General features: G+C 51.3%; 1 protein-coding gene across 6 annotated transcripts in view; it reads right to left on the bottom strand.

Moving 5' to 3' along the window:
* MYH14 (myosin heavy chain 14) overlaps positions 1–25,325 on the bottom strand; it is a 107,196-nt gene that overhangs the window by 35,469 nt on the left and 46,402 nt on the right. For 4 of the 6 annotated variants that reach the window (XM_003316544.5, XM_063802108.1, XM_009436079.4 and 1 more), the window contains 13 exons: positions 25,037–25,210; positions 22,980–23,094; positions 20,405–20,503; positions 18,173–18,360; positions 16,399–16,520; positions 14,634–14,703; positions 13,798–13,958; positions 12,023–12,131; positions 8,380–8,511; positions 6,675–6,881; positions 3,497–3,634; positions 3,085–3,208; positions 2,326–2,497 (listed from right to left, as the gene is read on the bottom strand). In XM_003316544.5, the coding sequence (XP_003316592.2) occupies positions 2,326–2,497; positions 3,085–3,208; positions 3,497–3,634; positions 6,675–6,881; positions 8,380–8,511; positions 12,023–12,131; positions 13,798–13,958; positions 14,634–14,703; positions 16,399–16,520; positions 18,173–18,360; positions 20,405–20,503; positions 22,980–23,094; positions 25,037–25,210 (1,811 nt within the window). The remainder of the gene's footprint in view (positions 1–2,325; positions 2,498–3,084; positions 3,209–3,496; positions 3,635–6,674; positions 6,882–8,379; positions 8,512–12,022; positions 12,132–13,797; positions 13,959–14,633; positions 14,704–16,398; positions 16,521–18,172; positions 18,361–20,404; positions 20,504–22,979; positions 23,095–25,036; positions 25,211–25,325) is intronic. The other 2 variants (XM_003316543.6, XM_524343.8) reach the window with 1 other exon arrangement.

Below are 25,325 nucleotides of genomic sequence, written 5' to 3'. Positions count from 1 at the left end.
TAACTAAAGCACAAAAGGCCACATGTTGTATGAAATATCTAGAATAGGCAAATTCTATTTAGCCAGAAAGTGGATCAGAGACTGCCAGGCTGGGGAGAAGGAGGGATGGGGAGTGGCTGCTTTCTTTTTTTTTTTTTTTTGAGAGAGAGAGGGTCTCGTTCTGTCACCTACACCAGAGTGCAGTGGCACAATCATAGCTCACTGCAGCCTCGACTTCCCAGGTTCAAAGGATCCTCCCACCTCAGTCCTCTAAGTAGCTGGGACTACAGGCACATGCCACCATGCTTGGCTAATTTTTAAAAGTTTTTTGTAGAGACAGGGTCTCATTACATTGCCCAGGCTGGTCTTGAATTCCTGGGCTCAGGCGACCCTCCTGCCTCCTACTCTCAGAGTGCTGGATTATGGCGTGAGTCACTGTGCCTGGCTGTGATTGGTTAATACATACAGGGTTTCCTTTTGGGGGTGATAAAAAAGTTCTGGAGGCCAGCACAGTGGCTCATGCCTGTAATCCCAGCACTTTGGGAGGCCAAGGCAGGTGGATCACCTGGGGTCAGGAGTTTGAGACCAGCCTGGCCAACATAGTGAAACCCCGTCTCTGCTAAAAATACAAAAATTAGCTGGGTGTGGTGGTGGGCACCTGTAGTCCCAGCCACTCGGGAGGCTGAGGCAGGAGGATTGCTTGAACCCAGGAGGCGGAGGATGTAGTGAGGCAAGATCACGCCACTGCACTCCAGCCTGGGCGACAGGGCAAGACTCCAGCTCAATAAAAGAGAAAATGTTCTAGAACTAGTTAGAGGTGATGGTTACACAGCATTGTGAATGGGCAAAATCTACAGAATTGTACATTTAAAAAATGGTTACTTTTATGTGAATTTCACCTCAGTAAAAAAGAAAAAAATTAACAAGAGTAATAAAAGTAGTAACAGAAACATCGGGCATTTATTGAGGGCTCAGGGTATGCGAAGTGTCTGAGGAGCACTTTCTTCTTTAACCCTCACACTAACCTTAGGAGTAGCGTCTACAATTACCCCACTTTATAGATGAAAAAACTGAGGCTAGAGAGGTGATATGATTTGCATGAGGTCACATGACTAGAAAGGGGAGAAGCCAGGATTCCAACCCAGAAGTCAGACTCAAAGATGTGTGTTCACGGCCGGGTGCAGTGCCTCACGCCTATAATCCTAACCTCAGTGAATGGATCACCTGAGGTTGGGAGTTCCAGACCAGCCTGCGCAACATGGTGAAAGCCCGTCTCTACTAAAAATACGAAAATTAGCTTGTTGGCGGGCGCCTGTAATCCCAGCTACTTGGGAGGCTGAAGTACAAGAATTGCTTGAACCTGGGAGGCAGAGGTTGCAGTGAGCCGAAATCACACCATTGCACTCCAGCCTGGGAAACAGGGCAAGACTCCGTTTCAAAACAAAACAAAGACGTGTTCTTAACCACACACACACACACACACACCCCATGTTCCATCAACTCTAAGATGCACAGTTTTTCACATTTTAACATCTCCGAAATGGAGCTGTACTTGTAATCAAGTGGGTCTTAGATTGCATGAAGCACAGCGCATAAAAAGCATTTGAAACACTAAGCACCACATTTGGCATACAGTAGGAGCTCAATTACTGTGAACGAGTGTAAATATAATTATTATGATTCCTAACATAGGCCACTTGTCAAATCTCAGCTGATTCTGGGCTGTTTGGTGTGGGGAGGCCAAGCAGGGAAGAGGAAGAAATAGCTCTTTTTTTTTTTTTTTTTTTTTGACATAGTCTTGCTCGGTTGCCCAGGCTAGAGTGCAGTGGTGTGATCTCGGCTCACTGCAACCTCTGCCTCCTGGGTTCAAGCAATTCTCATGCTTAAGTCTCCTGAGTAGCTGGGATTACAGGCGCCCGCCACCACACCCAGCTAACTTTTGTATTTTTAGTAGAGACAGGGTTTTGCCATGTTAGCCAGGCTGGTTTCAAACTCCTGACCTCAAGTGATCCACCGGCCTTGGCCTCCCAAAGTACTGGGATTGCAGGTGTGAGCCATCATACTTGGCCTAGAAATAGCATTTTCTTGTTCTCGTTGTGCACTGTTATGCAAGTTACCAGACACATAGAGTCTTGTTTCACTTTTCCCTTAACCTAGTGGGCCTGGAACTCTTGCTATCTTCATTTGACAGAAGGGGACACTGAGGCTTGGAGGGGATGTGGCCTGTCTGTGGCTGGTGAGTGGCTCCACTGGGGTTTGTACCCAGGAGCGTCTGACTTGGGCACCCCGCGCTGGCCGGCCATGCACCCGTGCTGCTTACCCCACCAAGCCCACCCCACCCTGCACCTGGCCAGGGCAGCCTGCAGCTCCTCCTCCTTGCGACCCAGCTGGGCCCGCAGTTCCTCTGCCCGCTGTTGCTGCTCCACCATCTGCTCCTGCAGCTCTGAGCTCTCCCCATCCAGCCTCCGCTTCAGCTTCTCCAGCTCCTGGCGACCCTTCTCCTCCTTCCGTAGGCGGTCTGGAGGCAGGGGTGGGGGCCGTGCATGAGGACTCCAGGCCTGCACGCTCAGCCGCTCTCACAGAGACCACAGGCCCCCAGTCACATATAAGGCTAAGCTCCGCACCTCCCTTAACGCCTTCTCCTCCTCCCACCTTCCCCATCTATCTCAGGGACTCTTCCCACAATGTTGTCGTAGACGCACTGTCCTCTCCTCCTCATCCCCACCGACAGCCCATGCCTCCACCCTCTGACTCTCTCTGCCCTGTGTCTACAGCCCTGCCTCCTCCCTGTGCCCCTTCCCTTCTGTTTCTGATTCTAAGTCAACAGGAAGGGACAGGGAGACAAAAACATGTCTGAAACAGACAGACAGTGGGACAGTCAGATGGGAAGAAAGGAGGACAACCCAAGACACCAAGGAGAGAAAGAGAGTTGGATTTAGAGATGCATTAAGAACTCAAGAGCTGGGAGGACACTCAATCCGCCCTGATCCTTCCTTCCTATCCCATTTAGCAGACACAGCCACTGAGGCCCTGTAGCACATGAGGCTTGCCTGAGATCCCCCATTAGAGCACACACAGACCCCTACTGGCTGGGCGGGAGCTCACCCTCCATGTCTGCGATTGTGGCCTCATATTTGAGCCGTAGCTTATTGAGGCTCTTGACCTTCTCCTCCTCCTCTGCTGCCTGGGATGAGAACTCGGCCAGGCGATCTTCCAGCAGCTTCCGCTCCTGAGGGGTGGAGTGGGATGGGGGGCAGTCAGGAGGAGCTGGGCCAGGAGCAGCCCCTACCTGATCTGCAGCTTCTGGTGTTGTTCTCATCTATGTTTCTGCTCCTCTTCACCCTTCTCTGACCTTCCTCCCCCTACACCTCCCTCTCCTTCCCATTCCCTTGGGTCTATAGACCCATCCCACCCCCACCGGTGCACACCTGAGAACCCCCATGGCTTGAAGTTCACCATTCATTAACCCACCAGTGCACCCCATCCCCACTTTCCCAGCTGCCCTCAGGCCCCCAACCTTGCTCAGCTTGGAATTCTGGTCTTCCAGGAGCAGCAGGTCCTCTTCAAATTTCTTCATTTTTGCCTCTGTCGTCACCTTCTCCAGCTGCAGCTTCTGCCGCGCCCCCTCCTCAGCCTCAAGGTGGGCCTCTAGCTCCTGGGGTGGGGAGGCAGGAGGAGTGAGGATACTGGGCCAATAGATGGAGTGTGATGGGGAAGGATGGGAGTGGGGACGGCCGGCCCACGGATCCCCGGGGCTTGTGGTTCAGAGATGTCCATGCCCTGGGTGAGGCCGGGAAGGATCAAACTCTTATAGGCTTTCCCATTTCATTCATTAGCTCAACAAGCATTTATTGAGTGCCTAGTGTATGCCAGGCACGGTTCTAGGCACTGAGGATGGGTAAAAGTGACTGTCCTTCTGCAGTGAGAGATGACCGCACCACTGCACTGAAGTCTGGGTAACAGAGCGAGATCTTGCCTCTGAAAAAAAAAAGGAACACCTATCCTTGTGGAAATCACATTCTTGTGTGGGGGTTAGGGGTACAGATTATAAACTATAAACATAGTAAATAGGTCGGGCGCAGTGGCTCGCGCCTGTAATCCCAGGACTTTGGGAGGCCAAGGCAGGCGGATCACGAGGTCAGCAGATCGAGACCATCCTGGCTAACACGGTGAAACCCCGTCTCTACTAAAAATACAAAAAATTAGCCGGGCGCGGTGGCGGGCGCCTGCAGTCCCAGCTACTCTGGAGGCTGAGGCAGGAGAATGGCGTGAACCCAGGAGGCAGAGCTTGCAGTGAGCTGAGATCGTGCCACTGCACTCCAGCCTGAGCAACAGAGTGAGACTCTGTCTCAAAATAAATAAATAAATAAATAATTTTAAAAATAAAATAAACATAGTAAATACACAAATTATAGAAATGTGTACTGCCAATATTGACAGTCATCGGGCACACTGGAAATCAAGACTTAATTTTATTTTTTGAATTTATTTTATTTTATTCTGTTTAAATTTCTTTTCTTTTTTTTTTTTTTTTTGAGACGGAGTTTTGCTCTTGTTGCCCAGGCTGGAGTGCAATGGTGCAATCTTGGCTCACTGCAATCTCCACCTCCCGGGGTTCAAGTGACTTTCCTGCCTCAGCCTCTCGAGTAGCTGGGATTACAGGCACCCGCTACCACACCTGGCTAATTTTTTGTATTTTTAGTAGAGATGGGGTTTCACCATGTTGGCCAGACTGGCCTTGAACTCCTAACTTCAGGTGATCCACCAACCTCGGCCTCCCAAAGTATTGGGATTACAGGAGTGAGCCATCGCGCCCAGCCTATTTTATTCTGTTTGAGAAAGGTCTCATTCTGTCACCCAGGCTGGAGTGTAGTGGTGCCATCACAGCTCACTGCAGCCTTGACCTCCTGGGCTCAGGTGATCCTCCCACCTCAGGCCTCATGGGTAGTGTGACGACACTACAGGTGTGTGACACCATGCCTGGCTAATTTTTGTGTTTTTGTTTTTGTAGAGAAAGGGTTTCACTTCATTGCCTAGGCTGGTCTTGAACCCCCGGGCTTAAGAGATCCTCCCAAAGTGCCGGGATTACAGATTGAGCCACTGCACCTAGCCAAGACTCAATTTTATGTGCTGCCTTGACATTTGCTAAAAGTAGCAGGGGCCTCAAATGGCCTAAACAAAAGTCCTCCTACTCCCTCTGCTCCCATAGATAAGGTCCCCCAGCCTTATCTGGGGACCCTCCTTATCCTGGGGACCAGGCATAGTGCCTGCTTATCCCTGAGAAGCACATTCCAGCTCCCTGCCAGCCCATGGAATTACTGAAACAAACCAAACACATTTTCCCACGGCACCCAGGGGTCACCTCCACCTGTTGTTGTGACAAAGCCTGTTTCCCACAGCCCCTGCTTGTTCACTCTGCTCTTGAGGGCAACATCCATGTGGCCGTCTGTGGTGTGATGTTGGCCCCCCTCACCTGTCTGGTGTCCAGTGCTGTGTGCTCAGCCATCCCCATAAACCTAGGGTAGGGTCCCTCCCTCACCAAAGGGATCAAGAGAAGTTGATTAAAACACTACTGGGCCGGGCATGGTGGCTCACGCCTGTAATCCCAGCACCTTGGAAGGCTGAGGTGGGCGGATCACCTGAGGTCAGGAGTTCGAGACCAGCCTAGCCAACATACTGAAACCCTGTCTCTACTAAAAATAAAAAAACATTAGCTGGGCATGGTGGCACAAACCTGTAATCCCAGATACTGCTGTAGAGGCTGAGGCAGGAGAATTGCTTGAGCCCGGGAGACGGAGGTTGCAGTGAGCTGAGATGGTGCCACTGCACTCCAGCCTGGGCGACAGAGCAAGACTCTGACTCAAAAAAACAAAAAACAAAAAAACATTACTGAGCTTTTGAAATGTGGCTGATGTGGACTGATGAACTAAATTTTCTGTCTTATTTAATTTTATTTATTTTAAATTTAAAACCAGACACCCAATCACTGAAAAGCTTTTAAGCATGTTTGGAACAACTTGGCCATGTGAATCTAGTTTTTATAAACTGCAGAAATTATGAAATAGAAATACAGATCAAGTATTTCCAATGAAAATTTAGCATCTGAATTGAGATGTGCTGTAGTGTAAAATACACACTAGATTTTGAAGGGGAACCATGAGGGCAGCCTGCCCGTGAATGCAGCCAGGAGATGGAGAGAGGGGGAGTACTGAGAACATTGCCATTGCCTGAATGCCTGGATCCAGCCATGCCTGAAGCTAAGGACAACACTTGGGCACCTGGATCCAGCCATGCCTGAAGCTGAGGATATCACTTGGATGCCTGGATCCAGCCATGCCTGAAGCTGAGGACATCACTTAGGTGCCTGGATCCAGCCATGCCTGAAGCTGAGGATATCACTTGGATTCCTGCATCCAGCCATGCCTGAAGCTGAGGAAATCACTCAGACACCTGGATCCAGCCAGGCCTGAAGCTGAACATATCACTTGGATGCCTGGATCCACCCATAGGTGAAGCTCACACATTTTAAGGTCTCCCGCGATCTGAATCAAAAATGAATTCTTTTTGCAAATTCACTTAGAACTGAGTTTTCTACAAATTCATGGCCCAAAGACACACGGTTTGTAGAAGCAAAGGTGGATGGTGTAGACAGAGGGGTCTGGAGGGTGGCCTGGTGGGCATGCAGGGGGCCAGACCTGTATGTGCTGCTGCAGCCTCTTCTTCTCGGTTTGCATTTGACGGCTGCACTCCTCCTCCTCGCCCACGCGAGCCTCCAGCTCTGACACCACCAGCTCCAGCTCCTGCTTGCGGGCTGCCAGCCTCCCCCGCGTCTCCTCGGCCTCTGCACACAGTTCTGCCTCTGCTCGCAATTGCTCTGCCAGGCGGGCGCGCTCCTCTTCCAGCTGGGGAGTGTGTGGGAGGTTAGTGGTCAGCAGGCAGTGCTCCCAGGGCAACCTGCACTGGGTGCCTACTGCCTTGTAACTTGCTTTGGCCTTTAAGTTCTCCAGGGCAGGACTGAGGGGCAGGAGGACACGGTGTCCCCACCTCCTCCCCATCAGGTCCCCATCTCAGGATGAGCCCACATCCCCCTAATCACTAAGTCAGAATCCTGGGGATGCCCTCCCTCACCTCTCACAGCCATCAGTCTGCACCCCTGCTCTCTCTGGCCCCTCCTCTCTGTCCCTATAGCCCCAACAGGCTCAGGTCTTTCGTTCTCTCACCTGTCTCTCTCCAGCCCCCTCCCCAGCCTCCCAGACTCTAGCCTTTCCCCTTCCAGTCCATCCTTCAAATAACCCCCGAGGGGTCTTTCTACTACCTCACATTTCATTTAATACATTTCATACCTAAAATGTAACCACAGGAAATAATGCAGAAAAGGCAAACAGAAAAATGCTCAAGAAGGGGTTTGTTCTAGCATTATTATTATTATTATTATTATTATTATTATTATTATTATTGAGACAGAGTCTCACTCTGCCGACCAGGCTGGAGTGCGGTGGCGCCATCTCGGCTCACTGCAACCTCCACCTCCCAGAGTAGCTGGGATTACAGGCGTGCGCCATCACACCCGGCTAATTTTTGCATTTTTTTTTTTTTTTTTTTTTTTTTTTTTTTTTTTGAGACGGAGTCTCGCTCTGTCCCCCAGGCTGGAGTGCAGTGGCGCAATCTCTCTCGGCTCACTGCAAGCTCCGCCTCCCGGGTTCACGCCATTCTCCTGCCTCAGCCTCCCGAGTAGCTAGGACTACAGGCGCCCACCACCACGCCCGGCTAATTTTTTGTATTTTTAGTAGAGACGGGGTTTCACCGTGTTAGCCAGGATGGTCTCGATCTCCTGACCTCGTGATCCACCCGTCTCGGCCTCCCAAAGTGCTGGGATTACAGGCGTGAGCCACCGCGCCCGGCCTAATTTTTGCATTTTTAGTAGAGACGGGGTTTCACCATGTTGGCCAGAGTTGTCTTGAACTCCTGACCTCAGGTGATCTGCCCGCGTCAGCCTCCCAAATGTTCTAGCATTATTTTAAGATAGCTAAAATACTGGAAACAGTTATAAGTTCGCCACCTGCATACCATAGCCCGGCCACAGCTGAGGCCCCTGCCCCCAGATCCTACAGCCCAGCTCCATTCTGGCTCTGCAGGACTCTCCCACCCCACCCCTACCAGGCCCATACCCTGGCTACACCCCCAGGGCCCTCCTCCCTGTACGTCACGACTCAACCAAACTAAACAGCCCCAATCCCCGCCCGGCCTCAGTACACCTTAGCTTTGCTCCCATCCTCCCGACAGCCCGGCCTGGGCACAGGCTGGCTCAGCCGGAAGCCCCGCCCCTCACACCTGGCTCCACCCATGCGACACAGCCCCACCCCGAAGACACGCCCCCACGCCCTGCCCCCGCCCCCTCACCTGTGCCACTCGGCCCTGGAGCTCCCCAACTTCGCGGGCGCTCTGCTGCTGTAGCTCCTGCACTTTCTGCAGCTCCTGGGCCCGTGCCTGCAGCACCTCATCCTGCCGCGTCACCTGCAGCAGTGGCTTCACCTAGGTGGAGGTGAAAGGGGGTGGAATGGCTGACTTCAGGGGCCAAGACCTCACACTCTTAGGGGGGTTTGAGTTTCTGGGTTCAAATCCCTTCTCCTCCACCTATTAGCTGTGTGTCCCCGCCTTGGCAACAGTCCCTGGTCACAGGCCTAGAACACTGACAGGTACAGGCAAGCACCACGAAATACACTATTGATCTATCTAATCTCTCTGGCTAAAGGATCCTTCCACATCCAAGAGACACTGTGTACTGTGGCTGCTGCTATTCTGTGGAACAGTCCTTCCTTCCTTCCTTCCTTCTTTCCTTCCTTCTTTCCTTCCTTTTTTCCTTCTTTCCTTCCTTCCTTCCTTCTTCCACCCTCCCTCCCTTCCTTCCTTCCTTTCGACAGAGTCTTGCTCTCTCGCCCAGGCTGGAGTGCAGTGGTGGGATCTCGGCTCACTGCAACCTCTGCCTCCCAGGTTCAAGCGATTCTCCTGCCTCAGCCTTCCGAGTAGCTGGGATTACAGGCACCCGCCACCACGCCCGGCTAATTTTTGTGTTTTCAGTAGAGAGGGTTTCGCTATGTTGGCCAGGCTGGTCTCCAACTCCCGGCCTCAAGTAATCCACCCGCCTCAGCCTCCCAAAGTGTTGGGATATAGGCATGAGCCACCGTGCCTGGCCAAAGGCCAGTGTTTCTTAAGCCTGTTAGTCCAAGGTCCTTAGTGAGAGATGAGCTTTACATGGCATGATTCAGGCTGCAGTGACAGAGGTACACACAGAACTGAAACAAAAACTTCACAAAACCTCGTCGCCCTTGCTAAGTGAGATCTGCTCTGATAATTTCTGTTCAATCATATTCTACTCCGTTCTACACAAGTCTACTTGATTCTTTTCCTCTCCACCCAATTCTGTATCCCTTCTATTCTCTCCTTTTCTGCCCCGACTCCTAGCATCTTTCGCAGGTATCATTCACATTTCTCAAATGATGCCAATCAAATCCTACTTGACCCCAACCCCCAACACCTAAGGTAGGCAAACTTTTTCTTCAAGGGCCAGGCAGGAAATATTTGAGATTTTACAGGCCACCCTGGCTGTTTTTTATTTATTATTAATTTTTATTTTTATTTATTTATTTATTTTGAGACAGAGTCTCACTCTGTCACCCAGGCTGGAGTGCAGTGGTGCGATCTTGGCTCACTGCAACCTTCACCTTCCAGGTTCAAGCGATTCACCTGCCTCAGCCTCCTGAGTAGCTGGGATTACAGGTGCCTGACACCACATCCAGCTAATTTTTGTATTTTTAGTAGTGACAGGGTTCCATCATATTGGCCAGGCTGGGCTCAAACCCCTGACCTGAAGTGATCCACCCGCCTCAGCCTCCCAAACTGCTGGGATTACAGGCATACGCCTCCGTGCCTGGCCAGTTTTTAATTTTGATTTATTTTTTCGAGACAGGGTCTCACTCTTGTCACCCAAGCTGTAGTGCAGTGATGCGATCATGGCTTACTGTAGCCTCATACCCCTGGGCTTAAGCAATCCTTCCTCCCAAGTAGCTGGGACTACAGGTGTGCACCACTACACCCAGTTATTATTATTTTTTTTTTGTAGAGATGAGGGTCTCACTTTGTTGCCCAGGCTGGTCTCGAACTTTTGGGCTCAAGTGATGCTCCTGCCTTGGCCTCCCGAAGTGCTGGGATTACAGGTGTGAGCCACTAACCTCAGCTTCTGGCTGTTTACCTACTCCACTCAGCTGTTGTAGCTCAGATGCAGCTGCAGACACCATGCTAACGAAAGGGCTTTTGCAAAAACAGCCATCTGGCCCACAGGCCGCAGTGCAGCAACTCTTGTCCCAGACTGTGAGCTCCATGGTGGCAGGACCTTGTCTCTTTTTAATCACCATTTACCCCAGCCTCTATAAAAGTTCTGGGCACATAGTAGGTGCTCAGTTAACACTGACCAAGGGAATGCAGGCTGATCTCTCAGACATCGTATTCAGAATTACATTACTGCCCCCAAAACCTCCATCCTTCTCATTCCTTTCCAATTTCCCCCTGGGGGAACACCTAGTCCCTGAGCTCCATGGTGCATGGCGACCTGGCTTGGCACCCTCTGCTTTGGGTAGGCATGTGATGCCAGCCTGGCTCATCTGATCCCTACTAACTGGCTCTGGGATGGTCACATGACTCCAGCTGGGCCAATGAGCATGAAACCTGGGAATCTGGCTGGAGCTCTATGATAAGAGAGACCAGGCTGGCCAAGGTGGTTAGGGGCAAGACTCCATCTGCTGGTGGCCCCTGTGTGGAAAGCCTCTGTTGGTGATCATCACGGAGGAAAGCCAAGCGGGAGACGCAGAACACTGCATACTGACGTCACTGTTTGGACCCTTGTGCAGTAAAGGGTTAACTCAGCAGGCCTGGGTTGTCCAAACCCCGCACATTCCTAAGAAAAGTCTGGCCTTTGATGGGCTCCTGGGAGGTTACCTCTAAGTCCTTAGAATGTCCCATCTGATAAGAGTGTCTTGGTTTACCTGGGGCCTTGGGCCACCCTGGATAGTCTATGCTAACGATGGGATCTGTGGTGGGGGCCCTGGGCCACATGGCATCAGTTTGACTCTGGAGGGGCTGGAGACTGAGTAACTGAGGTCACCATGTGTGTGACCCTGTCCATGCCTGTGTGACCAGCCCCAGGAAAAATGCTGGACATCAAGGCTCAGGTGAGCTTCCCTGGTTAGCAATACTCTGTGCATATTATCATACTTCATTGCTGGGAAAAGCTAAGTGTTGTCCACACAACTTCACTGGGAGAGAGCAGCTGTAGGCTCATGCTTGGTCTCTCCGAGACACTTATGTACTTTTTTTTTTTTTAACCTTTGCTCTTTTCTTTTTTCTTTTTTTTTGAGACAGAGTCTTGCTCCATTGCCCAGGCTACATGTAGTGACACAATCTTGGCTCACTGCAACCTCCACCTCCTAGGTTTGAGTGATTCTCCTGCCTCAGCCTCCCAAGTAGCTGGGAGTACAGGCACCTGCCACCATGCCCAGCTAATTTTTGTATCTTTAGTAGAGACAGGATTTCCCCATATTGGCCAGGCTGGTCTCGAACTCCTGACCTCAAGTGATCCACCCGCCTCGGCCTCTCAAACTGCTGGGATTACAGGTGTGAGTCACTGCACCCAGCACCTTTGCTGTTTTCAATCTGTATCTTTGTATTGTGATAAACTGTAGCTGTGAGTACAGCAGCTTTTCTAAGTTCTGTGAGTCCTTCCAGCAAATCCTTGAACAGAAGTCTTGGGGACCCCTGGATCCAGGTGCAGCCCACATTGTCTTGAATCTTTGATCCATGTTGGTTCGAGTTAGATTTTTCTTGTTGCTTGCTAACTAAAGAATCCCAGCCATCAAAGCCTGGGCCGACTGGCCCCATTTTAGTGATGCAGAAAACTGAGGCCCACATGGAGGAAGTCACTTGTCAAGCAGACCAAGCCCCAAGGCCCTATCCTCTCCCTGCTGGGGCCACCTCCCCAGGCTGCCCTCACCTTGGTAAACAGCCGCCACCACTGCCAGTGTCTCAGCTTGAGGTAGGCCGCACAGTTCCGCTGCATCACCCTCAGGGCGCTCTGCTGCTGCTGGCGCTTCTGGAAGGCCCTGGGTGGGGAAACGGGTGAGGGGCAGAGTGGGAGCCTCCAGGCGCCATCCCCTTAGCAAGAGAGCCAAGCTCCTTTCTTATTTATTTTCTTTGTTTGTTTGTTTGTTTTTCTGAGACAGAGTCTTGCTCTGTTGCCTAGGCTGGAGTGCAATGGCATGGTCTGGGCTCACTGCAACCTCCACCTCCCAGGTTCAAGCAATTCTCCTGCCTCACCTCCCAAGTAGCTAGGATTACAGGTGCGTGCCACAACACTCGGCTAATTTTTGTATTTTTAGTAGAGATGGGGTTTTGCCATGTTGGCCGGGCTGCTCTCCAACTCCCCACCTCAAGTGATCTACTCACCTCGGCCTCCCAAAGTGCTGAGATTACAGGGGTGGGCCACCATGCCTGACCAAGCCAAGCTCCTTTCACTTAGTCAGCCATCATAAAATGCCTACTGTGTGCAGGCACTCTTATTACTTTGAGATCTCACTGTGTTCTGGCCGTTCGCCCCCCCCCGACTCTCTCTGCCCAGTCCCAAAGCCCCAGCCGCAGTTCAGGCCCCACCCTCCCTTGCCTGGACCCTCTGCCTGGCCTCCTTCTCCAGCCTCTCCTATCAGCCCATCCCAACACACCTCCAGAGAGTCTTTCTACACCCAGAGCTGACCCACCCCTCCCCTGCTCACAGCCCTCCATGGCTCCCTAGCTCCTCTGGACAAGGCCCCACTCAGCCTGGTGTTTGGGCCATCCTTTCCTGCCACTCTATTCTTTCAGCTTTTTTTTTTTTGATACAGAGTCTCACTCTGCCACCCGGGCTGGAGTGCAGTGACATGATCTTGGCTCACTGCAGTCTCTGCTTCCCGAGTTCAAGCCATTCTCCTGCCTCGGCCTCCTGAGTAGCTGGGATTACGGCCAATTTTTGTATTTTTAGTAGAGATGGGGTTTCACCATGTTGGCCAGGCTTGTCTCGAACTCCTGACCTCAAGTGATCCGCCCGCCTTGGCCTCCCAAAGTGCTGGGATTACAGGTGTGAGCCACCGCGCCCGGCCTCTCTGAGCCACTTCTAAGGAGGAAGGAGACTCTCCCGCAAACTCCCTGTATTCCTGAAGCGTGCCAGGATCTTGCATCGTTGGGTCTTTGCACAAGCTCACTCCTGCCCTGATCACCTTTCCCATTTTCCTTCATCCACCTGCTTGTCCGGTGTGGCCTGGGGGAGTCATGGCCTGCAGCAGGGCCTCCTTGCTGCACCTCTATGGCCCCCATCAAAGCAAGTCTCATCCGGGACTGGGACTCTGTGCCCATGGAAGTCTCACCTCCAGACTGGAGCCCCTCGAGGGCCTGGCCAGGGAGAGCAGACGGCTTGACCTGGGTTGCCCCGGGCTTTCTCTGTTTTAGCACTGGAAGTCCTGCACCCTGGGAAACCCAGACCCAGGCCCACTAGGACAGCTGGTCACCCTGCGGCTAAGTCCAGCCTCTGTGTTGCCAGTCTTACTCTGAACAGGGCCTGCCCACAGGGCCTCTCAGGGACTGCAGAACCAAGAAGCCTGGACACCCGGCAGCTCCATCCACCTGCTCCTCAGCCCTGCACCCATCCTGGAGGCCCTGACACCTAGAGCCATCTGGTCAACCCCTCCCTGACCTAGCCTCGGCCAACAGGACCCCGGGAGAAACAGCGTGGCTGCCCACCTGCGAGCCAGGTATCCCCGGGCAGCTGCCTGGAAGGAGACGATGATGTCGGTGACCTTCAGGTCTCGCTCCTCTTCTAGCTGGGCCAGGACCCCAGCCCGGAAGAAGATCTTGCTCTGTCCCACGCGGTAGAGGTTGGGGTCCAGTTCCAGGGCCTGGATCTGTGAGGGGTGGGAGAGGGGTGATGATGGAGAGGGGGTGATGGGGGAGTGGGGGTGGTGAGGAGTGGGAGTAATGGGGGAGGGGGTGGCGAGGAGGGGGAGTGATAGGGAAGGGGTGGTGATTGGGGAGAGGGGGTGATGGGGGAGGGAGGTGATGGGGGAGAAGTGATGGGGAGGGGGTGATGAGGAGAGTGATAGGGGAGGGGGTGATGTGAAGAGTGATAGGGGAGGGGAGTTATAGGAAGGGGGTGATGGGGCAGGCGGATGATGGAGGAGGGGGGGTGTTGAGGAGGGGCAGTGATTGGGAGGGGGTGGTGATTGGGGAGAGGGGGCGATGGGGGAGGGGGTGATGTGGAGGAGGGTGATAGGGGAGAAGAGTTATAGGGAGGGGGCGATGGGGGAGTGATGATGGGGAGGGGGTGATGGGGTGACGGGGAGGGGGGTGATAGGGGATGATGAGGAAGCGGGGGTGGGGGCGGTGATAGGGAGAGGTAATGAGGAAGGTCAATGAAGGGGAGATCCCAGCCCCACTCCCCCATCACCTGGGCCCCTGCACACAAACGCATGCACACACACGCATGCACACACACGCATGCACACATATGCATGCACACACACACGCACACACACACATGCATGCACACACACACGCACTCCAGGCTCTGCCCCACTCACCATCTTTTCACAGGCCTGTTTCCCATCCATGAAGCCCTTGGGGATGGCATTGGGTGTCAGGATCTCGTATCTGCAATGAGCAGGGAGGGATGGGGAGGAGAGAGTTACAGCAAACGCTCACCTAGTGCCTGCTGCGGGCCGGGCACTGGGCTCAGAGTGACACACAGCAGGAACAACAGTGACAATAACAAGGACAGTCACAAAACTCACATCTGAGCATTCACGCCACCACCAAGGACAGCAACATTGACGATGATTGACTGTTTCAGTTTTTTGTTTTGTTTGTTTTTTGAGACGGAGTCTTGCTCTGTCGCCCAGGCTGGAGTGCAGTGGCGAGATCTTGCCTCACTGCGACCTCCGCCTCCCAGGTTCAAGCGATTCTCTTGCCTCAGCCTACCAGGTAGCTGGGATTCAGGCATGTGCCACCATGCCCAGCTAATTTTTGTATTTTGAGTAGAGATGGGGTTTCACCATGATGGCCAGGCTGTCTTGAACTCCTGACCTGAAGTGATCCACCCGCCTCGGCCTCCCAAAGTGCTGGGGTTACAGGCATGAGCCACAGTGCCCAGCCAGTATTGGCCAGTATTTTGGATGTATTGGCTTTAGTAAAATATCTTGTTAAAATTAATTTCATTTTTTTCACTTGTAAAAGTGTAGCTATTAGAAAATGTTCAATTGTGTACAAGGCTTCCCATTCTACTTCTAAGGGACGGTGCTGCTCTACACAGCTTGTGTGAAGCATCATTTTTGTTATATTTGCTGTATTACTTGCTCATTAGGCCTTGGTATTTTCTATTCTGTCCTATTCTACTTCTTTATTTACTTATTTATTTATTTATTTATTTATTTTTTTTTTTTTTTTGAGACGGAGTCTCGCTCAGTCGCCCAGGCTGGAGTGCAGTGGCGCGATCTCGGCTCACTGCAAGCTCCGCCTCCCGGGTTCACGCCATTCTCCTGCCTCAGCCTCCCGAGTAGCTGGGACTACAGGCGCCCGCTACCACGCCCGGCTAATTTTTTGTATTTTTAGTAGAGACGGGGTTTCACCGTGTTAGCCAGGATGGTCTCGATCTCCTGACCTTGTGATCCGCCCGCCTCGGCCTCCCAAAGTGCTGGGATTACAGGCGTGAGCCACCGCGACTTATTTATTTTTTTGAGACAGAGTTTTGCTCTTGTTGCCCAGGCTGGAGTGCAATGGCGCAATCTCGGCTCACTGCAACCTCCGCCTTCCGGGTTCAAGTGATTCTCCTGCCTCAGCCTCCCGAGTAGCTGGGATTACAGGCATGTGCCACCACACCTGGCTAATTTTGTATTTTTAGTAGAGATGGGGTTTCTCCACGTTGGTCAGGCTGGTCTCGAACTTCCGACCTCAGGTGATCTGTCCGCCTCAGCCTCCCAAAGTGCTGGGATTACAGGCGTGAGCCACCGCGCCCCGCCTTCTACTTCATTTTTAAAGACGTGCAGATTTGTAACACCATGCAGTGATTTCACGTTCATAGTTTGGGGCCCACTGCCCTAAACAGCAGCAGCAATGTACCCCAGATCCCCATAGACTCTGTGTGCTTTCTCTCAGGAGTGCATCAAGTGGGCTATTGTTCTCCCATACACAGACGAGTAAACTGAGGCTCAGCAAAGTGAGTAATCTGCCTCAACTTCCCCAGCTCAGAAGGAACAAGAGTGGGTGGAGACCTGAATGCAGGTGTGTCGGCTTCCAGACCCGGGTCCCACCCAGCCCCTCCGCCGGGCCTGGGCCCTCGCTCTAGCTCACCGCTGCCGGAACTCCTGGAAGAGGATGCGGTTGGGGAAGCCCTGGCGACAGATGCGGATGCCCTCCAGGACCCCGTTGCAGCGAAGCTGGTCCAGCACCAGCCGCGGCTCCAGCTTCCCGGCCTGGGGAGAGCGGACGGACACGCGGGGGTCAGCGGCGGCCACACGGGGGCGCCAAACGGTCAAGCTTGGCAATTTCCTGTTTCCACATGTAATTTACTGAGCACCTACTAGGTGCCTAGGAACGGTTCTAGGCCCTGGGAAGACAGCAATGCTCAAACCAGGGGGAAATGCCTGCCCTGGGGAACTGAGAGTTCAGTAGGAGAAACTAGAAATACCCTAGGTGAAGCAGTCACTAATAAAGAAGAAATACTAAGTGCTAAGGAGAAAAGATCCGCAGGGAGGGAGATGGGTGGGGCTGAATTTGCACGCAGGAGAGTCGCCAAAAGGCCTCCTGGGAAGCTGGTGTCTGGCCAAAGCTGGTAAATCATGTTTTTTTGTTTTGTTTGTTTGTTTGTTTGTTTGTTTTTTGTTTTTTTTGAGACAGAGTCTTGCTCTGTTGCCCAGGCTGGAGTGCAATGGCGTGATCTCAGCTCACTGCAACCTCCGCCTCCCAGGTTCAAGAGCTTCTCCTGCCTCAGCCTCCTGAGTAGCTGGGATTATAGATGCACACCACTATGCCCAGCTAATCTTTGTATTTTGAGTAGAGACGGCGTTTCGCCATTGCCCAGGCTGGTCTTGAACTCCTGGGCTCAAGCAGTCCTCCCACCTCAGCCTCCCAAAGTGCTGGGATTACAGGCATGAGCCACCATGCCAGGCCACCTTTTCTCTTTTCAACAGTAATACACAAATGGCAAAAATCTAAACAGTACAAAAATTCCAATGGCACACGCTGTCGTTAAATATGCCACCATGAAAGGAAAAAGACTGGTAATTAAACCCTGACAGGCCGTTGACTAAGCCACATCTCGACTTCAGAGACGCTAGTGGGGAGGAATACATGGCTTAGATTTGATAAAATATGGGATCTCAGGCCGGGCGTGGTGGCTCACGCCTGTAATCCCAGCACTTTGGGAGGCCAAGGCGGGTGGATTGCTTGAGCTCAGGAGTTCGAGAGCAGCCTAGGCAACATGACAAACATGTTGTTTTCCATTCCCATTGACCCTTCTCTGTAGGGCCCATTCTCTGATTTTCTCAACATGAAAATCAGTGGCCAGTGAGGCTGGCCATGGTCTTGTCACACCCATGCAACAAGCCCAGCCCTGATGGCCTTCCTCTATCCCTTGTACCTCGCGTGCTCCAACCTACCATTGGGCCTTTGTACAAACTGTTCTCTGCCTGGAATATCACGTATCCTTCAGGGCTCAGTCATCACGTCCCCCAGGGAACCTTCCCTAACTTCACTGACCAGATCAAGCCCTGTGTGATACTCACCACCCCTACAGATTTAACTGGACGTTCATTTTGGATGGTTAGATGAATGTCTATGCTTCCCATCAGACTGTGAGCTCCCTGAGAACAGGAGTTGGCTGTGCTTTTCTCTCCAGTGCCTCCCCAGTACCTGTTCCCAGCACAGTAGATGCTCAATACATTAAGTCATATGAATGCATGAACTTTCCCAACCGGACCCTGAGCCTAGGAATAGAAGCAATTTGCTCAAAGCCACACAGCCAATTTGAGGGTCCTCGAATCAGATGTGGCTCCAGCCAAGTCCAGAGGCCAAACCTTAACCCACAGCCACAGCCACCCCTTCCTCCCCAGGCTGAGTCACTCACCCTCTTCTCGTGGTTGGGGACAATGCAGCGGACAAAACTGGGGTTGGTGTTGCTGAGTGTGGCCATGAGGCGGCTCAGGGACTCCTTGTAGAGCTGTCCCACTGTCCGAAACATACCCCGACGGGGGCGGCCACCTGGTGGGCCATCGCCCAGGCTGCTCACCTGTTCCAGCCCCACGATGCCCTCCACTGTCAGATGGAGATGCAGAGAGAGAGAGAAGGAGGTCAGGGGTCAGTTTTAGGGACCTGGGCCAAAGGTCAAGGGTCTTATCATTTATCACAACTGGCACTTTACATATGAAGGACCTCACACAGCCTGTAAGGTAGATATCAGCTTCATTGGACAGATGGACATACTGAGGCTCTGAAGAGTGGGAGAATGTGCTTAAGGTCACACAGCTTAGAAACTGAAGATCCGAGATTAGAACTCAGACAGTAGGAGTCCTCTCAAACTCTGGTCTTTGACCCTTCTTCTCTTCAAGGACATGATCTCTGTTTTCCTTATCAATAAATGATGACAATAACAGCAAATGCTTACCTAGCATAGATACTCTGGCAGGCATTGCTCAAAGCAATTTACATCAATGGCTTTATAAGCCTGTAAGAATCATTCCCATTTTACAGATTTGGAAACTGAGGCATAGAGAGAGAAAACAGTGATAACATAACCACTGCAGTTGCATTTTAGGAATCTGAAACATATTAAAAGATGTAATAAATTCTTGCATTATATGCAATATTTGAAATAGGGCAAACTGTCTCTATTTTAACCATTTTTCCAGAAGAGCCTGATTTCATAGAGGTTCTATTTTCTTGGCAGGGTGCGGTGGCTCATGCCTGTAATCTCAGCACTTTGGGAGGCCAAGGCGGGTGGATCACCTAAGGTCAGGAGTTCGAGGCCAGCCTGGCCAACATGGTGAAACCCCATCTCTACTAAAAATACAAAGAATTAAGCCAGGTGTGATGGCACATGCCTGTAATCCCAGCTACTTGGAAGGCTGAGGCAGGAGAATTACTTGAACCTGGGAGGCAGAGGTTGCCGTGAGCCAAGATTGTGCCACTGCACTCCAGCCTGAGCAACAGAGCTAGACTCTGTCTCAACAAAAAGATTCTATTTTCTCTAGTGCCGCTTGGCGGTGCTGCTTTGGGTAGTGAAAAATACCCATTCCTTCTATTGGCACTGTCTCAAATTCTGTTTTGTTTGTTTGTTTTCTGAGACACAGTCTCACTGTCACCCAGGCTGGAGTACAGTGGAGTGATCACAGCTCACTGCAGCCTCAACCTCCTAGGCTCAAGTGATCTTCCTACCTCAGCCTCCCAAGTAGTTTGGACTATAGGCGCACACCACCATGCCCACTAATTTTTAAATTTATTCTGTAGAGACGGGGTCTTCCTGTGTTGCTCAGGCTAATCTCAAACTCTTGGCCTCAAGTGATCCTCTCACCTCGGCCTCCCAAAGCGCTGGGATTATAGGGGTGAGCCAATGCACCTGGTCCCAAATTCTATGTGTTGAATCATGCCAGGTTCCTCAGGAACCCACAGCTAGGGCAGAATCTGATGTCCTGCAAAACTCATCCCATTCAAGCGCCATCAACCGTCAACTAGATAATCTGTGCTTAGGGCAGGGCCAGGTCATGGCAGGGGCTCAAATATGTTATTTTCTTCCCCAGGTTCAACCGTCTCCCCTACCCTGTACTCCCTGTCATTTTCAAAATGATAATTATCATTTATTAAATCCTCATAGCACAGATAAGAACTAAAGTTCTGGAATCTGATGTCCTGGGTTCAAATCCCAGCTCTGCCACTTACTGGCTGTGTGACCTCAGCAAGTTACTTAACTTCTCTGTGCTTTAGTTTCCTCATTTGTATAATGGGGTAATAGTACTAACACCAGCCTCATGAGGTGTTAGTACTATTACCCCATTATACAAATGAGGTGTTGATAATTCTAAAGGGGTTTCACGTGGTGAACGGCACATAGTAAGTGCTCAAGAAAGGCAAGCTGGTACTATCACACTTGTTTGTACTTTTACATGCAGTTTAGTTAGAAGAAGGGGTTCTGCTGCTACAGAGTCTGGAAACTTCCAAGGGAGCCAACAAGGAGGGAGAGGAAGAGTGAGAGACCTCCACAGTAAGAGGAGAGGGGACAGATGTTCAAAACCAGGTCCCCAGCCCAACAGGTCCACCCTCCTCCTCCAGCAAGCCTCACCCATCGATGCACAAAGACACCCACCCCCTGGCGGAGAACTAGCAGAGCTGCACCTCTCTGCAGATCCTGGGGGCGACGGTGGGAAGGAGCCAAGGAAAGAGAACTGCTGGAAGCCCCCATGTTCTGGGGAGTGAGGACAGATGTGTGGGTGGGTGGAGGGGAGATGGCAGAGAGATGGCGGAGAGAGATGCATGAAAAGAGGGGAAGGAGAGGAGGTGGCAGGAAGAAAAAGAGGAGAGGGTTATTAGTCAACAGTACAGAGCAAAGCAAGATGGAAAACCAGAATGTTGGCCATAAACTTCTGAATTCCTGTTCATCTTTGTATCCACACACTGTTGGCCAAAAGGACGAATGTCCTCTGTAAGAATTCAGTGCAAAGAATAAAAAATCTCTCCCTCTAGAGGTTGTGTCTGTTTTAGTAGGTTGCCCTTTTTGCTCTGGCTGCCAGGAAGCTCAAGAATGAACTTGATGCTCCCAGGCCACTTGTCGTTTTTGCCTCTCAGAGGAGAGCTAATCTCATTTCCGTTTTTCCCTGGGCTGTCAGGATGCTGGGCATCCAATTCTGGGCTCAAAGCAGCTCTAGCAGAGATTGGGCAAAAATGGCCCCGATTCCCCACTTTCCCCTGTATTGACACCCTTTGCCTGTGTCTTGCAGCTCCTTGAATCTGGGAAGACCTTGTGACTAGCTTTGTTTAGGAGGATTATGGAGGAAGTGACATTATGGCAGCTCCCCAGCTACTCGGGAGGCTGAGCAAGGAGGTTTTGCAGCTTCCACTTTTTCTTTTGGAACCCTCTGAGAGTCAGGCACACACAGAGTGTGACAAATGAGGGCTCACTGTGGAGAATCATGTGTTTATGAAGACAGCACAAATATTTTAAAAGGACAGCAGATTTTCAGCCAGGAGATGATTCTCATAGCATAATCTGGTTCTGTTCCTGAACATCAAACCCTGCTTTCCAATCTCCTTGTGTAAATACTATATGAGACATAAAAACAAAATCTATCTTTCTAGCATGAGCTCACAAGATCAAGACCCTCCATGCTGTTTTGCTCTGTGAGTGTGTTTTGGGAACCACCCACCTTGCTCATTTTGTTTTCTTTTTTTTCTTTTCTTTTTTTTTTTTTTTTGAGACAGAGTTTCACTCTTGTTGCCCAGGCTGGAGTGCAATGGCACGATCTCAGCTCACCACAACCTCCGCCTCCCGGGTTCAAGCGACTCCCCTGCCTCAGCCCCCTGAGTAGCTGGGATTACAGGCATGTGCCACCACGCCCAGCTAATTTTGTATTTTTAGTAGAGATGAGGTTTCTCCATGTTAGTCAGGCTGGTCTCAAACTCCCGACCTCAGGTGATCCGTCCACCTTGGCCTCCCAAAGTGCTGGGATTACAGGCGTGAGCCACCACGCCTGGCCGCTCATTTTGTTTTCTTGCCAAATTGCATGGACTGGTATTTCTACAGCTACCTTTTCATGTCAATAAAAGATTAAGGCAAACTGACAAATGCCAGAAACTTGGAACCTGGAAAAAACAGGATGCCAGTTCTGCCAGCTTTCTAAAACCATCTCTCAAACCTCCTCTAAGGATGTGGGGGCAGGGGCAGTGGCAGAAAAGGCTTGGAAAAGGTCAGAGTCCTACCACAGGGCATTTGGCATCTCTGCCTATGACCCCTAGAAGTGTCAATCCAAAAAGACAGTCACACTCATGGGGGCCTTTTGGGGGCAGGAAAGCCCTCCAAAACTGTATCTCAGTCTGTTTTTTCTTTCTTCTTCCCTGGGGGCGTGAAGGGAACTTTGTAAGAAAACAAAGAAAGCAAAGCCTAAAAGTTGACTGACCTGCAAAAGATCATCATTCTGTGTTCTCTTATTGTTATAAATTATTTCTCAGTAGAATTTTTTTTTTTTTTTTTTTTTGGAGACAGAGTCTCACACTGTCACCCAGGCTGGATTGCAGTGACACAGTCTTGGCTCACTGCAACCTCTACCTCCCAGATTCAAGCGATTCTCCTGCCTCAGCCTCCCTAGTAGCTGAGACTACAGGCATGCACCAGGACATCTGGCTAATTGTTGTACTTTTAGTAGAGACAGGGTTTCACCATGTTGGCCAGGCTGGTCTTGAACTCCTGACCTCAAGTGATCCGCCCACCTTGGCCTCCCAAAAGTGCTGGGATTACAGGTGTGAGCCACCATGCCCAGCCAAATCTCCTAATTGTTTAGGGAACACAGGCCATCTAAAAATAATAAGTTTACTTCTTCCTGTTCGATATTCATACTTTTTCTGGTCTGATTGCATAGGCTAGTATTGCTAAAAAAACGATGTTTAACAGTAGTGTTAGTGGGTATCTTTGCCACATTTCTGATTAAGGCAGAGTGTTTTATCTTTGAGAAGGATGCTGGCTTAACAATCAAGTCAATAGTCAATCAATTAATCTATGGATCCATCCATCACTGATTTGAAATACTATTTGTGACACTGGCTATTCTGGGTCTGAGCAGAAAACTCAGGTTCAGACCTCTGCCTCTGAAACAAAGGTGCTCACGCTGTGGATTTGGAGAATGGCCGCACAGACCCCTAGAGCCGGGGTGGGGGAAGTGGGTCCTCACCGTCTTTCCAGATCTCTGCCGTCAGCCGGTCTGTGCTCTGGTGGAGCAAGGCTGCGACGTTGTCATTCAGAGGGTCCATGTTTTTCATCAGCCACTCGTTGGCCTTGTAGTCGACCTGAATGAAGTCAGGTAGAGGAGGGCGATGACTTGCAGGCTCAGACATTCTCTGGATTTCCTAAGGAGCCTTCCAGAAGCTCTGAGACTCCCAGGTCTGGAGCTCACCATGGACAGGCGAGCACTGGTGCCACCTTGTGTCCATATTCTGAACTGCACCCCACCAGCATGGCCCCCTCTCTCTCCTTCCCCTCTATGCCCCCTGCCACCTCTGTGACCTCCACCACCACCACTTTCTTCCTATTCATTCCACTCCAGCCACCCTGGCCTCCGCACTGTTCCTCAAACATGCGAGCTTACTCCCACCTCGGGGTTTTACCCCTGCGGTTCCTGCCACCTGGGGTTCTGTCTCTGTGGGTTTCACACCACTGGCTCCTTCTGGGTACTCAGGGCTTTGCTGTGGGGCTCCATAGAGTCACGATCTTGGCCACTACAATTCTCTGCATATGTGCCCCCCACCAGACAGCGGTCCCCCAAGGGCAGGGCCCAGGTCTGACTCACGGCCTAGCAGAGGGCTGGGTACAGGGGGAGTTCTGGAGTATGTCTGGGGAAGAAACTGAGGGCTAGACACAGAACACACGGAATCTCCTGCCTCCCAGCCATTGTCTATGCTGTTCCCTCTGCCTGGAGAGCCCTTCCCACCCTTCACCCATCCTCTGGGGCTGCCTGGTCCACATCATCAAAACCAGGGATCAGCAAACTATGGCTCACAGGCAAAATCCAGCCTGCCACCTCTTTTTGCAAATACTTTCATTGGAATAGGGCCGGGCACGGTGGCTCACACCTGTAATCCCAGCACTTTGGGAGGCCTATGCGGGTGGATCAACTGAGATCAGGAGTTCGAGAGCAGCCTGGCCAACATGGTGAAACCCTGTCTCTACTAAAAATACAAAAATTAGCCAGGCATGGTGGCAGGTGCCTGTAATCCCAGCTACTGGGGAGGCTGAGGCAGAAGAATTGCTTGAACCTAGGAGGCGGAGATTGCAGTGAGCCGAGATCGTGCCACTGCACTCCAGCCTGGGTAACAGAGGGAGACTCTGTCTCAAATAAAAAAAAATACATACATATATATATATATATATATATATATATATGTATGTGTGTGTGTGTATATATATGTGTGTATATATGTGTGTATATATATGTGTGTGTATATATATGTGTATATATATATAGGAATAGAACCTTCATTTATGTCTTCATAGTCAAACTCATGGGGGCCCTTCTGGGGGCAGGAGAGCCCTCGAAACTGTTTCTCAGTCTGTTTTTCCTTTCTTTTTCCCTGGGGGCTTGAAGATACTTATGTATTATCTGTGGCTCTTTTTGTGTGACCACAGCAGAATTGTGTAGCTGTGACAGAGATCGTCTGGCCCACAAAGCTGAAACTATTTACTATCGGACCCTTTACAGAAAATGTTTGCCGGCCCTTGACTGAGATTTGAGATCGAGCATATTCTCTTCTGTGAAGCTTTCCCAGGTACTTCTCTTCTGGGCTCTGACATTACCCTCAGCTGCCTCCACTGAAACACCTATTAACCTTATATCCTGATGGTCTGTATTTGCCTCCCTCCCAGATAGGGATCTTTGTGAGGACAGAAACCATGTTTGATCTGTGTATCCAGCTTTGCTCGGCCCCGAGCTGGGCACACAAATGGCACCCCGCACATATCTGCTGAATAAGTGGATAAAATGCACATAGATCGCCTCCTGATGAACTCCTACCCATCCCTCAAAACCCACTGCAAATATCACCTCTTTGAGGAAGTTTTTGTGATCCCATCAGACAGAATCCTTGCTCCTCCCTGGGCTCTCCTAGCCCCTGCTCTGTTTGTCTGGACCTCAGGAGGACCCTGTTTTCCCTCTGCACCCTCCCCCCATCTGTAGCCAGTGGAGATCCCTTGATCCCCACTCCCACATGCCCCAAGGCCAGCCCCAGCCCCTACCTTGCCCGCGTAGTGGAGAACACTGAAGTCGGCCTGATCCCGCAGGTGCCTCGGCCGCTGGAACTTGGGGTGGCCGCCCTGCTCCTGGGCTACCTTCTCCACAAACGACTTGTCTGTGGCCTTCGGGAACCAGCACTCCTCATCCAGCAGGGCCAGGAGTCCAGGGGGGTTGGCCTGGCCATTGACAGCAGGGGGAGAGTAAGTCAGATCCCCAAATATTGGACACTCAGGTGGCTGCTGATTTTTAGCTCTTATAAGTCACACTTGGACATAAAAACAAACGTGAGAT

Source organism: Pan troglodytes, chromosome 20 (genome assembly GCF_028858775.2).
Source record: "Pan troglodytes isolate AG18354 chromosome 20, NHGRI_mPanTro3-v2.0_pri, whole genome shotgun sequence".
Classification (NCBI taxonomy): domain Eukaryota; kingdom Metazoa; phylum Chordata; class Mammalia; order Primates; family Hominidae; genus Pan; species Pan troglodytes.
The sequence above is the reverse complement of the archived record's forward strand: the minus strand, read 5'-3'. Positions and strand labels throughout refer to the sequence as shown.